Genomic DNA, 15,476 nt, shown 5'->3' on the forward strand with positions numbered 1-15,476 from the left:
ATTTATAAAAAAAAATGTTTGTATGTTATTATTAGAATCGTAAACTATGCATTTGATCATGTGATGATCTTCACATTCAAAGTGTTATGTATGAACCAAGGAAGGTGTTAAAACCAATCATCTTTTCTTAGTTATGTTAGAAATTACTCAAAAACTTTTAAAATTGTTTGTTTTACTGCGAAGCGATTGTATATCAGAGATAAAATACGCGAATCGGATAATAAAGTTAAAACAGTTTGGTCTATTATTAATGGTGAAATGGGTAAAAGCAAATCAAGTAATACTATAAAACTTGTAAATAATGACAGGGTTATTGACAAAAGTGCTGATGTTGCGCTTGCTTTTGAAGAATTCTTCAGTAGTGTCCCTGTTACTATTACTAATAGTTTAAATTCGTCTTCAGCACTTGCAGAAACCTTTTTGAGGGACCATGTTGCGGGGTGCAGTACATTATTTGAATTACGACACGTAACTGCTAGTGATATTGTTACTGCCTTTAAGACGCTTAATCTAAAAAATACTTGTGATCTTTGGGGAATGTCCGTAAATTTAGTTAATAATATCATAGAAAATATTGCGAAAAATTTAGCTTTTATATTTAATAAGTGTTGTGACTATGGTACATTTCCTAATTTACTAAAGCTTAGTAAAGTTATACCTCTATTTAAGAAGGGCGATCAAGAAGACTGTAACAATTATAGACCTATCTCTATTTTACCAACATTAAGTAAGGTATTCGAGAAGTTAATATTAAACCAATTGAGTAGTCATTTTGCATCTAATGATTTACTGCACACCAAACAGTTTGGTTTCACAAAGGGGCGCTCAACCACAGATGCTGGGGTTGCACTTCTAACACATATATATAAAGCATGGGAAAACTCAAAAAATGCTCTGGGGATATTTTGTGACCTCTCCAAGGCATTTGACTGCGTTGAACATTGTACTTTGTTACGTAAACTTAATCACTATGGAATTAAAGGAAAAGCACAGAACCTCATAGCGTCATACCTGCATGATAGGATACAGACTGTGGTTGTTAATGGAGAACGTTCTAGCGGTGCGTCAATTAACATTGGTGTTCCACAGGGGTCAATTTTAGGTCCCTTCTTGTTCTTGGTATATATCAATGATCTTCCCTATTATTTGCAGGATAGGTGTGAAATAGTTCTGTTTGCAGATGATACCTCATTAATTTTTAATGTGGATAGGCATGACCCAAATGTTGACGAAGTGAACAGTGCTCTTTTACACATATCTGAATGGTTTAATGCCAATAATTTATTATTAAATGCCAAAAAAACCACTTGTGTTGAATTTTTACTTCCTAACGTAAAAAAGTTGAACAGAGATATTACCTTGAACGGGGAGGTATTGCATCCTACTGAGTCTACTGTATTTCTAGGGTTAACATTGGACGAGAAACTACAGTGGGGAGCCCATGTCAACACCGCTGCAGGTAAGCTCAGTTCAGCTGCATATGCAGTCCGAAAAATAAGGCAACTCACCGATGAAGATACGGCTAGACTGGTTTATTTCAGCTACTTTCATAGCATTATGTCCTATGGAATTCTACTGTGGGGCAGGCCTGCAGATATAGAAACTATATTTATCTTACAGAAAAGAGCCATTCGCTCTATATATAATTTACGTGCTCGGGATTCACTAAGAGATCATTTTAAGAATACTGGTATCCTTACTGTACCATCACAGTATATATTTAATAATATTTTGCATGTACACAAAAACGCCGACTTACACACAAGAGTAGGAGATAGACACGATTATGGCACAAGGAACAGGAATAGAATTGAAATGCCATTTTTCCGATTAGCTAAAGTTAAAAATTCATTTATGGGTCAAGGTATACGCTTTTACAATAGAATTCCTCACAATATTAAAGAGTTTAGTAGTTCTAAATTTAAAACTTATATAAAAAATGTATTAGTTCAGAGAGCGTACTACAATATTCAGGAATATATGGACGATAAAAACCCATGGAGGGTTGTCGCGTAAAAACCACAAGACAGTTCATTGGCATATTATGATATATTATGTAGTTAGATATAAGTTTCATATATTGTAATATTTACATGATTTTAAAAGAGCAACTATGGAGTTTCTTGCCGATTCTTCTCCATAGATCACTGCTTGCCGAATCGGTGGTAAACGTTAAAATAATTATGTAATGACGATTCGAAAGTGCTACTAAATAGTAGTCTAATTGAATAAATGAATGTTTGAGTTTTGAGTTTTTTTTGAGTTTTGAATCTTCAACAGTGTACTACAGGCCAAGCTGGGGTGCATAGCTAATATAGATCCTTACATCTTTTGCTAGACCCATGGAAATAATTTTTAGTATCTAAGCAATTCTTTTTAAATAGAGTCCTGTCTGGAGAAATTAAACAAATATGTTTTTTAAAGACTTATATTCAACAATAATAAATACAGCAATTGCTAGAATATATTAAAAAGCATTATATTTGTACTGTGTATACATATTAAGCAAAGTCTTACTTATTGCAATAATCATTTTCCTTATTTTCATATGCATTCAAAATACTTCTTATCTTACACTTATCATCATGTTATTAGAAACATGGTATACGTAAATTGTATTAAAATCACAGGTATTTGTTTATATAAATTTATAAATTTTAATGCTATAAAACCAAAAATATAAAATTCAGGTATTTGTTTGTTAAAAATAAATTCTTAAAATATATTTTGAAAAAAGTTATTTTAATAGTTTTTAAAACATCTTTAAACAACAGGTGTAACTGTAAATTGTACTTAAATTGAATGAAAATAAAACAATAGTATTATTTCAATTTTCTGGAAAATGAAGACAAAATTTTTAAGTACCTACACGTTATTAACATGCCTAATACTGACATAAACTTTTTAATGGAATACATAAAATAATACTTAGTGAATGCTCTGTATCCAAGCAAAACGGTCATTCTCAAGGTCTTTCTTGTAAATACTTTTACCTTGATACAGTAGTTCGGCGAATTGCGAAACCACGGGGTCGCGCATACAAGACGCAATAGATATAACTTTATCAGATTCATCAAAGAAAAATATAACAAATTTTAATTCATCAACATTGCCATCCACTAAAGAGCTTGCCGGCTTTCCACAGCCCGCGTAACGAATAGACTTTCCAAAAAGCATGGTCCAGAAGTAAGGTACCGTTCTGAGAGGTGTTTCCTTTTTCAAAATATTTTTGGCGGCAACTTGACCGTGATACTGTGCCAAACCAATGTGTCCTATCGCCATTTGATCATTGTTTTTAGCGAATACTGGGGCATAAGCGATATCACCACCGGCATATACATTTTTAATGTTTGTTTCCAACATGTTATTAACATTAACCGCACCGTTAGGTAGTAAAGAAATACCGCTATTTTGAAGGAAATTGGTATAAAATGTAGTTCCGATGCCCAATACTAACATATCTGCGGGTAGGACGACACCATTGTCTAGTTCCACAGATTTTATTGATCCATTCTCTCCATTACATTTAACAATCGTTGTTTCAAAATTAAAATTAACTTTTTTGGATTCAAATAGGGTCTGGAGACTTTTACCTATTTCTAATCCAAATATTTGTCCGAGTGGCGCCTTGTCCTTGCCGATGACTGTCATGGACTTCGCCTTCGAGGCACACGAGGAGGCAATTTCCAAACCTATAAAACTGAGACCTAAGACGACTACATCCTTATCTTTATTGGTACCCAAACTATTAAGAATATTCGTGGCATCATCAAAGTTCCTGACGGTGAAGATGTTGTTCAATTCGATTCCAGGAATATCGGGAACGCGAGGTTTGGAACCGGTAGCCAAATAGAGGGAGCTATATTTACGTTTAGAACCATCGCTCAGTTCTACGATCCTCTCTTCCGTGTTAACTTTCGTCGCTTCGATACCTTTGAGGACTTCGATGTTCGCATCTTTATAGTATTGTTCGTCTCTCGCTTGTAGCTTTTCAATATCGGTGGCGGTGCCAATTTTGGATACTTTAACTCTGTCGTAAGGCAGATAGTTTTCTTTGGATACGAGTGTGATTCTACCCGCATATCCTTCACTCCGTAGAGTTTCCGCGCACGTAGCTCCGGAGGGCCCGCCTCCAATGATAACCACAGACGTATCATCACATGGCGATACAGCACCGGTGTCCTTCACCCGTTTGTTGGACTTCAAGTCTGCTATTTTGGCTCTTACCTGTAATAAAGATAACATACAATTTAAAATTAGTCATAGGAAATGTACGATAAACCTAAGTGGGATTGTGGTGTAACATTATGTCATGCTTTATCAAAATTGAGCCTTTGTCAGCGCCATATGATAAAGATAATTTTAAAATAAGACGAAACCGCATCGCCTAAATACAGTTATTCTTGATACATGCTGTATAAACTGTTTTAATTAAATATAATACCTACTTTTCAATTAATTTACATTTTACTGAAATAATATACCATACTATTATCAAATTCAGAATAAAATTACGATTATAACCCATATACCTAGGTACTGGTACAAACAACAAACTTTCGTTTTTTTTTAATCCTCGACGTGAAAAACTTCTCAAAGAATATTTCGTGCACGAATACTTCGTGCTACGTAAACAATGTAAATTAAGATTTAATGCAGATTTCACGAAACCCATTTGCATTTCATGCAATAAAAGCAATTGTATCTGATACTAGCGGTCCGCCCCGGCTTCGCCCGTGGTACATGTTTACGTTTTTTCTACTTATGAACCATCCTCGTACTTCAAGGAATATTATAAAAAAGAATTAACGAAATCGGTTAAGCCGTTCTCGAGTTATGCGCTTACCAACACATTTTGGGATTCATTCTTATATATAAGAAGATTATTGATGGTCACAAATATGTAGCTGTGTAATGATGATGGGTTCATTATGTATGATAATATATCGGCACTATTACAAAGCTGATTATAATTTGCTGAAATGATTTCAGCGCTGTTCTATCCAGGAAGCGATAAATATATCAAATCATCTGTTACCAAGAATATAGAATCAAATCTATACCTACATCCGTACTAATATTACAAATACGAAAGTAACTCTGTCTGTCTGTCTGATACTCAATCACGCCTAAACTACTGAACCAATTTGCATGTTTGGTATGGAGATATTTTGATACCCGAGAAAGGACATAGGCTACCTTTTATTGCGAAATATGTACAACGGGCGAAGCCAGGGCGGACCTCTAGTCTATACATATAATAAATCTGTAGAAGGGTCAATTCTGTACATTGAAAATTTTGAAAAAATAAATAGCAGGGGGTGTTACTGAATCGATACCAAACCCAAATATGTGATTAAAAAAATTTTTGTCTGTCTGTCTGTCTGTCTGTCTGTCTGTCTGTCTGTCTGTCTGTATGTGAAGGCATCACGTGAAAACTAGCGGTTCGATTTCGATGAAACTTGGTATAGTTATACCTTATTATCCTGGGGGTAAAATAGGATACTTTTTATCCTGGAAAGATACGTAGAAAAAAAATAATCTTAATTTTTCAGTTTTATCCATAGACGTTGTTCCGTAGAACCGCGAACACACGTTGCGTACATTATTATAGGCCTAGCCGTATTTGGGAATTCGGTCCAATAGATATTTATAAGATTTTATTGTCAGAGGTACATACTCAAAATGGAGAAATAAACCATCCACGCGAAGACCGACATCCGCGCGGACGGAGTCGCGGGCGGAAGCTAGTATATAATAAATCTGTAGAAGGATCAATTCTGTACATTGAAAATATTGAAAAAATAAATAGCAGGGAGTGTTACTGGAGCGATACAAAAGTAAATATATGTGATTAAAAAATTTTTTGTCTGTCTGTCTGTATGTGAAGACATCACGTGAAAACTAACGGTTCGATTTCGATGAAACTTGGTATAATTATACCTTATTATCCTGAGCGTAAAATAGGATAAGTACATAGGTAATTTTATCCTGGAAAAATACGTAGAAAGAAAATCTTGATTTTTCAGTTTTATCTCCTTAATTTGTGCCTTAATTATTTAGGCCTAGCCAGTATTTAGGTCCAATAGACCAATAGTCCAATTATTTGTATGATGTATAAGATGTCATTGTCAGAGTTACTTTAAATGGAGAAAAAAATCCACGCGAAGACCGACATCCGCGCGGACGGAGTCCTTCTATTACAAAATTGTTATGTTTCAGTACGACGGCCAAGAAGATGGCTTTTTACATTCTAATAGGTACCTATAAGTAATAATATAACTACAAAATACATTACAATAATTGCAATACCTATAAATAATCATTACCTATAATTTATATCCATGAGCATTGTAGACAATTAACAACTTACAACATACCTATACATATACACAATAATAATTCATTTCCTATTATGATTATTACGGAATTGATTTCTATAACTAGACAATTTTCATTTATAGAACTAGATGTAACTGTTGGTTTAACTTCATAATGTGCTAAGTAAGGCTATTATTAAGCAGTCCTAGTCGTTCGCCGTCAATTAAGAATTTATTTTGTAGTGTACATCTCACACATAATACACGATGATATGTAATTTTGGTACCTAAGTACCTATTACCTATCTAGTTTTTTTTCGTATTATATTGCAAATTTGTTGTATACGCGCTAGTCTTAGGCACTTCTGGACAGATGTAAAAAAATCTTTCACCGTTGGATACGTACGTAATCCCTGGATGCTATAGGCATATTATGTACAACGAGCGAAGCCGGAGCGGACCGCTAGTTATTATAATTTATAATGAAGTCGTCTCACACTTATTTGCGAAGTGCGCACATAGGTAGATACATATCCGACTGCCGACCGTATTGTAAGGTCAAATTTTGAACACCAGGCAAGCGCAGATCATAAAAATAAAATAAAAAAATTCGTTATGTACATGATATTATGTATTATCAATACAAATTAAAAATGTGTAGGCGTGACATTTGATTAGTTAAAAGGAAAGAACCACATTCTTCCGCTTCTCACAAAAATATGATATGATGCAAACGAAATTTTGTTCCTACCGGATATTGATAATGAATTATTTTTTATAAATGTACCACAATTATTTGTATGTAGTAAACAGTTTCAAGGTGTCCTATAGAAGAAAAAGTAGGTATTAGCCATGGCCGTCTCGTTAATTATTTGAACATGTTACTCATTTATGCCTTAGTCATGTGACGCGATTCGTCATTTTTATAAATAGGAAATCCATATTTTAAAAGTTATAGTCACGGTGTTTTTATCAGTTCATATTCCGTAGGTACAAAAAGATATTCTAGGTTTGGCATACCGCATAAAGATAAGATTGTTTGGTTGATTATTAGTGAAAGTATCATGCCAATATTATTATCGTAACAATTGCAATTCGCCGAAGGGCTGATCACTAAAACTACTGTGTTGTATTTCGTTAAACAGAATTCCACAAAATTAGTACCAGATCCTATAGGTATCAACTTCATATTAAGGTATTGGAGGTAGCATATGCCTACATTGAAAAGAATTAGTGTTAGGCCTATAACTAAAAAAAGGCATTCATAAATTTAGAGATAATTTTAATTATAAATTGCCTTGCCTGAATGATCAATCCTTTCATAATAATCCTTGTGAAATGTTTACAAATCTTTTTAATTTAATTCAAAATGAGTTTGAAAAAATCTTTAAAGTTAAATCTTTAAGTTTTACTTAGGATTTACCTTTTAGCCAATGGGCAACACCTAGTATCAGTGACGGATTAACCCTTAATCAAATTAAGCAATTGCTTAGGGCATCACGTCTGAGGGGGCACCAGAACTCAGAAGAAGCACAAAAAAAAATCCTTCTTTAGGGCATCACGTCTCACTCTCACGTCACCAAAAACCACACAAAAAAAAAGTTTCTAGGACTATTGCGATCAGCCAATCACAAACCACTTCTTCCCTGTGGGCCCCAAGCCTGGCGCCTCCGCAAATCTGTTTCAATCAAATGTTTTGTTTTTTGAGTAAAAATATACAAAGAAACAGCAGACAAATTCTCATTCTTGAATAAAATACCCGATGCCGATAAAATTATGTGTCCCGATCAAACTGCAGAATACAGTTAGCTACAAATCTACTTAGTAAACACATATCCAGAAGACCTTAACACCGAATTAATAACAGAAATTCAACAGTTTCATTCATATATCATAAGTAAAATAAGTTCCAGACCCAGTGATTCGGCTCACACAAGTTTACATCAAACTCACGCACAATTGTATAAAATAATACATGATGATAAGATTGAATCAGCTTACCCTAATGTGGAAACAGACCTGCGTAGTCCGGGCAATTTAAACATTCGAAGTTACATACAAGTCCCAACAAGCTGAATTTCTGTGAAGTTGTTGAAAACATAATTATAAACAATGTCTAAAAGTTCCCCACCATTCCCCTGTAAGGAAAAAATTTTATTCAAGGTCAAAGGTCAAAAAAATGAGTTTTTCGCGATTTTCAGCAAAACGGTAAGTTTTATCATAAAAGTACCTCAGACAAAAATTGTAGATCATAAAATTATCTATAAAAAATGTATTAATACTTTTTTCTTCCGAGCCACCGTTTCTGAGATATAACGATTCAAAAAGTTATAAAAGTTGTTAAAAAACATCGTTAAAAAAACGCGCTAAGTACACTACCTCATAGGTGGCGTGGAAACGTGTGCATATTATGACGATAACAACTATTACCGTTACCGTTAACAACATTACCGTTTTGCTGAAAATCGCGAAAAACTCATTTTTTTGACCATTGACCAATTGTCTTGACGTATATTTTTGATTACAAATTGCTCAGCGGAACGTTCTTTTTCAAAATTAAAAAGGACAAAGATGATACAAGAAAGGCTCGATAATTTATCGATATTGTACATAGAGTCCGATATGTTAAAAACGTTAGACGTTAATATGCTATCTTGCGTGAATTCAATGCTCGGAAAAGCCGCAAGGCGCATTTCAATAAATAAATAAATTATGCTTTGGTTTTTATTATTGTCGCACCTACTCCACTTCTAAAGTACGTTACATCTCATCATCTTATTTTACAAAAAAACTAATGTTTTTAGGCGGTAAAGGTTTAAAGACCGATTCTAGTTGATATACGGATGGGGGGGCCCACAGGCATGGATTGCTTAGGGCATCTAGTAGTCTTAATCCGTCACTGCCTAGTATACACAGATGCAGGCACATTCTATATGAGTTATATGGCAATATAACAAAGACTTGTCATTTCTTAGTTATGTTAGAAATCATTTAAAAACTTTTAAAAAAGTGTGTTTCACTGCCAAGTGCTTGTATGTCAAGAGATAAAATGTCGCTGAATGTACCTAATGTATTATTGGAATTGCGACATGTGACATGACATGTTAAAACTTTTAAAACATTAAACTTAAAAAAAACATGTGATCTCTGGGGAATGTTTGTAAATTTAGTAAATAATATTATAGAAAACATTGCCAACCATTTAGATTTTAGCGTTTATATTTAATCAATGTTGTGACTGTGGTATATTCCCTGATTTTTATGTTCCAATATTTGTAATTGGCCCTTAGCACAGAAATTTATACATGCACATCGTTAACTACAGCTGTTTGTCAGAACAAAACTTTTTACTCGATATTTGCAAGGAAAGATAAGAACGATATACCTAACTTAATATTTACCGGACGTCTTTCGAACATATTTATAAGTAAAAAAATGAAAGCAGCGTGTTAAAAACGGTTATTGTAGTTATTCCCAGTCACACCCTCAACTTGTCACACTATTACTGAATGAGAAAAAAATATTCTCTACATATGAGTCACACTAAACATTTTTTACATATTTTGCAGGTGATTTTCAGGACATTCTTAAGGAAACTATCAATTCGGAATTTTAAAAAACTACAAAGGTAAATTTTCATTAAAAATACGTCCTCAAATTCACCTAACATTATTTATTTATTACACTGCATTGTAATAAATAATTATTAATGTTAGGTGAATTTGAGGACGTATTTTTAATGAAAATTTTCCCTAAAATACAGGAAAGTTTATAAAATGGCAACACTCGAAGATATAGCGAAACGCATGTTCGGAATCTAGTTGTAGTAGAACTGTGGGTATTAAAGAGTTTAGTTAATTCTAAGGCAATTCTTATGCTATATATTCGTGATCTACTCAATAAGCTCTTTCATTTGATACCCCACACGGCATGTTTTGGAATTTTTTTTTCTTGCTTTGTATGCCATATTTAATTACCGGGGTGGGGGGAGGGGGACCACAAAACTGGTTGGCAACATCTGTCTATAGGATGTCTGGGATCTATACAATATACATATATCAGAAGTCAGATTTAAGTCCGCTATTTTTGCAAACGAAACTCCACTGAGAGTCCGGTCTATTGAGGGTTGTCGCGTAAAAACCACAGGACAGTTCTTTGGCTTAGGTATTATGATAATATACAGTGTACCTACATATTTTGTAAAATTAAATTGTAATACTGACATGATTAAAAAGTACAACTATGGAGTTTCTTGCCGGTTCTTCTCCATAGACTGCTTTAAGAATCGGTGGTAGGTAATTAATATAAATTGAGATAGTATTTGCATGCTTTAGACTAAGCAAAACATGATGAACAATCGAAATATTTTGACATCTCTCTGTACCATGTTTTAAGCAAATAAATATTATTTTATTTTATTTTTTATTTATTTTAGGTAAATGTTAAAAATATGTTATGAGTTATGACGTTTCAAAAGTGCTTCTCGAAGAAGTATAAATTGAATAAATAAATGTTTGAGTTTTATGTGTACAACGTCGAGCCTTATATCGATTTTTCTCTTCATGCAAGGACGTCATCAGCTTTCCGTGTCCTACTTTCCACGAAATCGAGACGAGGGCGATTACTGACTTACGCGTGAGGTTTCTATTCGTTCTAAAAGATCCTAGCTAATTTGCCGGCAAACGTGCGCTAAAAATAGATACATCACAAACATATTTTATTCGGCGCTATGTCTATCAGCAATCTTTTTAAAAAGGCAACAGAAGTTAGCACATACTTTTGTATAGTTAGTTACTACGTAATCGGTAATTCACGTAATAGGTAGGTATTAAGTATCCAAAATTGGTTAAGAGTTAAAATTTTCCACTAGTAGGAGGACAAAAACAACTAGGTACTTATCAATATTATTGGCATTATAAGCACCACTATTGATATTATCGGTTCAACTAATAAATTCGCATTTTTCGCCCACAAAATATCTAATCTTGATTTATTAATTCCAAATATTTTATTTGGATACCTATAATTTAAAGTCCTAATTTATACACAAAAAAAATATTTTCGGTCAATTTAAGAAGAAGTCAATCAATGAGTTAAAACCTGAAGATGTTTAAGAAAACTATGATATTTTGAGAAGACTAAAGTCCTTTCATACTGTTTATTGCACCCCCCTTTGCTGTAGCTTACCCCCCGCTTTGTCTAAAATCTAATAAATTATATAGGTACTAAAATCAGAATCTTGAATCACTCTATCTATTAATAAAAACCGCATCAAAATCCGTTGCGTAGTTTTAAAGATTTAAGCATACAAAGGGACATAGGGAAATAGGGACAGAGTTAGCGACTTTGTTTTATACTATTGCACTATGTACTTAGGTAGCTGTATAATAAAAGAAAGTCGCTTCCGCTGTCTATCCGTCGCTATGTACCTATGCTTAAAACTTTAAAACAACGCAACGGATTTTGAAACGGTTTTTTTAATCGATAGTGATTATCAATGAAGGTTACTAATCTAAAATATAGGTATACTAGCTTTCCACGCGCGGCTTCGCCCGCGCAGTCAAAGAGAAACCCGCATAATTCCCGTTCCCGTGGGATTTGCGGGATAAAACCTATCCTATGTCCCGGGGTAAAAAGTAGCCTATGTCCTTTCTCGGGTATCAAAATATCTCTATACCAAATTTCATGCAAATTGGCTCAGTACTTTCGCATTTATAATATTAATAAGTATGGATTTTAGCACTTATTTATTAGTTTTGTCAAAAAAGCGCGTGAAACCGCGGACGGAAGGCTAGTAAATAATAAATTGTGCAATATTACGCAAGTTAGGGATCGTACACACTACACAGAGGCATAATAACAAAATATTTACAGTATTGCAGAGTTTAATTATAGTACCTCAATAACTAAAAATAGTAAGTATAGTGCCTCATGGGATAATAAATATAATCTAAAGGCCATTATATTTACATATTTTGTAGAAAGTGATGTAAAGGTAACTAGCCTTGGAAATGAAGTTAATTTTATAAAAGCAAGGGAGTTTTTTGTCTAGCAATTAACACATATTTTGTCACCTAATAAAGATGTAATATGGGTAATAAAATATTTTTCTTGTTATACATTTACTCAACTTTTTTATCTGAAATAATTGAAATATTTATCTAATGGTGGTAAATGCTACAAATGCAAAGTGATTTTAGATAAGGATAATAATTTTATCTCATGATTAAGTATTAAACAAATTTATCTGGGTTTTTTAAGTGTTAACTGTATATTTATAGGACTGTGAATTTTAGTCTTCGAGTAAAGCATGTAATTTTAGCACATATTTTGTATCATTTCATTTCATAACTATTGTAACTATCAACCAGGCTCCAAACTTATGTTCTTTATTACCTAATCATTACATCCCAATAATCTTGATAGGTACAAGATACATTTAATTTAGAATTAAGTACAATTTTTCAGCAATTTTAAATTACAATCATATTGGAGTAAAACATACTGTAACTTGCACTTTTATGTAAGTGATATCAAGATAAATATTATCAGCTTATATTAATTAACACACAATCTCTTTGAACTAAGAAATTAATTTGAGAGGTTCGGTAATTACTGAAAGGGAGGGCTTTTAATATTTACCAGAACACACTTTTGCAATATTAATATAAGTTTGTTGAACTGATTTATTAGTAACTAGCTGCTCCGCGCGGTTTCACCCCCGTGGCTCCGCTCCTGTTGGTTGTGGCGTGATGATATATAGCCTATAGCCTTCCTCGATATATGGGCTATCTAACACCGAAAAAAATTTTCAAATCGGACCCGTAGTTCCCGAGATTAGCGCGTTCAAACAAACAAACAAACATACAAACAAACAAACAAACTCTTCAGCTTTATTATATGTATTAGTATAGATGTGAATTACAATTTTTGAAAAAATACAAAGGAACATACCTTAACTTCTCCTTTGTCAGTAACAGTGACTTGGTGACAGGGTAATGAGTCAAAGCCAGGGAAATCCTCAATATCACCAGTTTTCAAGTTGAAGCAGGCCCCGTGCCATGGACATCTTACTCTGCCATCACCCAGAGCTCCAGTATGCAAGGGTGCCCCATAGTGAGTGCATTTCGGTCCCACCGCACTGAATTCCCCTTTTTGTTTCACAAGTAGAACTTTTCCATGTTCCCCGATCTCAAATACTTTCATCTCATTTTCGTTAATGTCGCTCGCTTTGCAAACAACTGCTTCTACATATTCATTTTTAGACTCCGTACGTGATATTGTTCCACCTGTTAATTTTAATATTGAATAACACATATTATGTGCTAAATGGTTGTAAAAGTTATAATTTTTTAATACTCACGTTGAGAATCGTTTTTCGAAGATGTCCCTTGTTGATTAGGAGAATAAGACCTTGAGTCGGAATTCCCCATTTTTCTTATATGTATCTTATGAAACCTTGGACCTACGAGCAATAAAATGTAAATTAACAATTTAAGAAACAACGAAACAGTACAGTTAAAATATTTTTAACTGGATGGTAGTCTTAAAAAATTATAAAGTTGATAAATTGCCAAAAAAAACTTTACAGATGTAAACCTATGTGGGTCAATGATATTATTTAAATAATATCTATTATGTATTCTACAATTATTAGAGAATGGATTTTTACCTTGAACAAACCGCGGTGCTAATCTACTGACAGCACGACCGCAATTGAAAATTTGATTGAAAACAAACATAATTTCACTCTGTCAGTTTTCTGCTATCTATGACTATGATGTCATTTGGATGTCATACTTACCATAGAGAAAGTAATATATACTGATCAGTATAAACTCTATAGCAGTGTTTCTCACTGTGGTTTCTCAAACTAAGGTCCGCGGACCCCTAGGGGTCCGCGAGCATATCCCAAGGGGTCTGCAGACAAATCAAGAAAATAACGAAAGCCTTAATGACCAGAATAGCTATTCTGTTAGGCTTAGCACGCACTGCAGTTAAACGCGAGCAGCACAGGAACGCAAAACCGCATACAAACACGCATTGCGGCTCGCGTTTTGCTTCATTTTATGACAGTACCATCATGGATTTCTGGCGAGTAGCATGTGCTGTGGCTTTGATTTTGAAAATAAGAAGCAAAAGTCTAAACAACGCCGCCGCCATAAGTACTGGGTACATCCGCTAACAGATCAAAGACATTTAAGAGGATACTTTTGCAAAATGTACAATGATGTGCGAGAGCATCCCGATAATTTTTTTTATTACTACAGAATAACTTAACGTTCGTTAGCACTGCAAATAACGTCTATCCTCTGCGCTCGCCCAGTCGAGACAATATAAAACCGAATGCGGTTAAACGCTATGCGTGCGCTACCATACTATTACTATAGGACACAAAAAAAAACGCGCGTTTGCAAACCGCGATCAAAATGTAGCAAGTTAAAATCAGTCACTGAAAAACGTCACTAATGTGTGCGCTTGTATAGAAAACTATGTGTACATTTTTTGCGGTTTCAGACCTACGATAAAACGCGTACGTATAACCGCAGTGCGTGCTAAGCCTAAGAGCTATTTTTACTACGTATAGAGGAGACACCACGAAGAAAATCTGTGCGCCAAGCGCGGCGGCATGGGGCGGTTGTGAGTCATAGATTAAGCGATGTCATCGACTCACCACCATAGAGGCGAAACTTCGTAATTATTCTGCCCTTTGCTTTAATGCCTCCTCCACACTACTCGCGAAGTTCCTCGGCGAAGTACTCGGCCGAAGTTGACTGAAGTCCGCGGTGCTACACTACACACTCGTTCAACTTCGCGAGGAACGCATACGTTCATATTCAGAACGAACTTCAGGTAACTTCGTGCCCTTTGACTCGGGCGCAAAAACCGACAACAAACGGAAGTCGGCCGAGGCGAGGTAAAGTTGGACGAAGTAAGCCGAAGTGCCTCTCTACACTATTCTATTCGTCTAACCTCGTTCAACTTCGCGAGTAGTGTGGAGGAGGCATTAGATTCTGCTTATTACCAATTAAGAACGATCAATGTAACAAAAAAATTATATAATTAATCTAATAAATAAATCAATATACCAAACAAAATTGATAGGTGCGTAGGTACTTAATTTATTTTAATATTTTCATGTTTTAACCTTTTTTC

The 15,476-nt window shown here is 34.3% G+C and overlaps 1 protein-coding gene across 1 annotated transcript; it reads right to left on the reverse strand.

Annotated features, from left to right (window-relative positions):
* Positions 1-2,412: 2,412 nt before the first annotated feature.
* LOC123700050 (apoptosis-inducing factor 3) lies at positions 2,413-14,096 on the reverse strand. The gene is made up of 4 exons (XM_045647158.1): positions 13,993-14,096; positions 13,684-13,785; positions 13,275-13,609; positions 2,413-4,227 (listed from the first exon to the last, which is right to left on the reverse strand). The coding sequence occupies exons 1-4, from the start codon at positions 14,060-14,062 to the stop codon at positions 2,929-2,931; spliced, it is 1,806 nt and encodes a 601-aa protein (XP_045503114.1). The 5' UTR covers positions 14,063-14,096; the 3' UTR covers positions 2,413-2,928.
* Between the last annotated feature and the right edge of the window lie 1,380 nt (positions 14,097-15,476).

Source organism: Colias croceus, chromosome 19 (genome assembly GCF_905220415.1).
Source record: "Colias croceus chromosome 19, ilColCroc2.1".
Lineage (NCBI taxonomy): Eukaryota > Metazoa > Arthropoda > Insecta > Lepidoptera > Pieridae > Colias > Colias croceus.

What these genes read in the sequence shown, in the direction of transcription:
- LOC123700050 (XM_045647158.1), bottom strand. Translation starts at nt 14,062, where the DNA reads ATGTTTGTTTTCAATCAAATTTTCAATTGCGGTCGTGCTGTCAGTAGA. An exon ending in TTCGAAAAACGATTCTCAAC is followed by an intron (nt 13,610 to 13,683) that starts GTGAGTATTAAA and finishes TAAAATTAACAG; the next exon opens with GTGGAACAATATCACGTACG. An exon ending in CTGACAAAGGAGAAGTTAAG is followed by an intron (nt 4,228 to 13,274) that starts GTATGTTCCTTT and finishes TCTTTATTACAG; the next exon opens with GTAAGAGCCAAAATAGCAGA.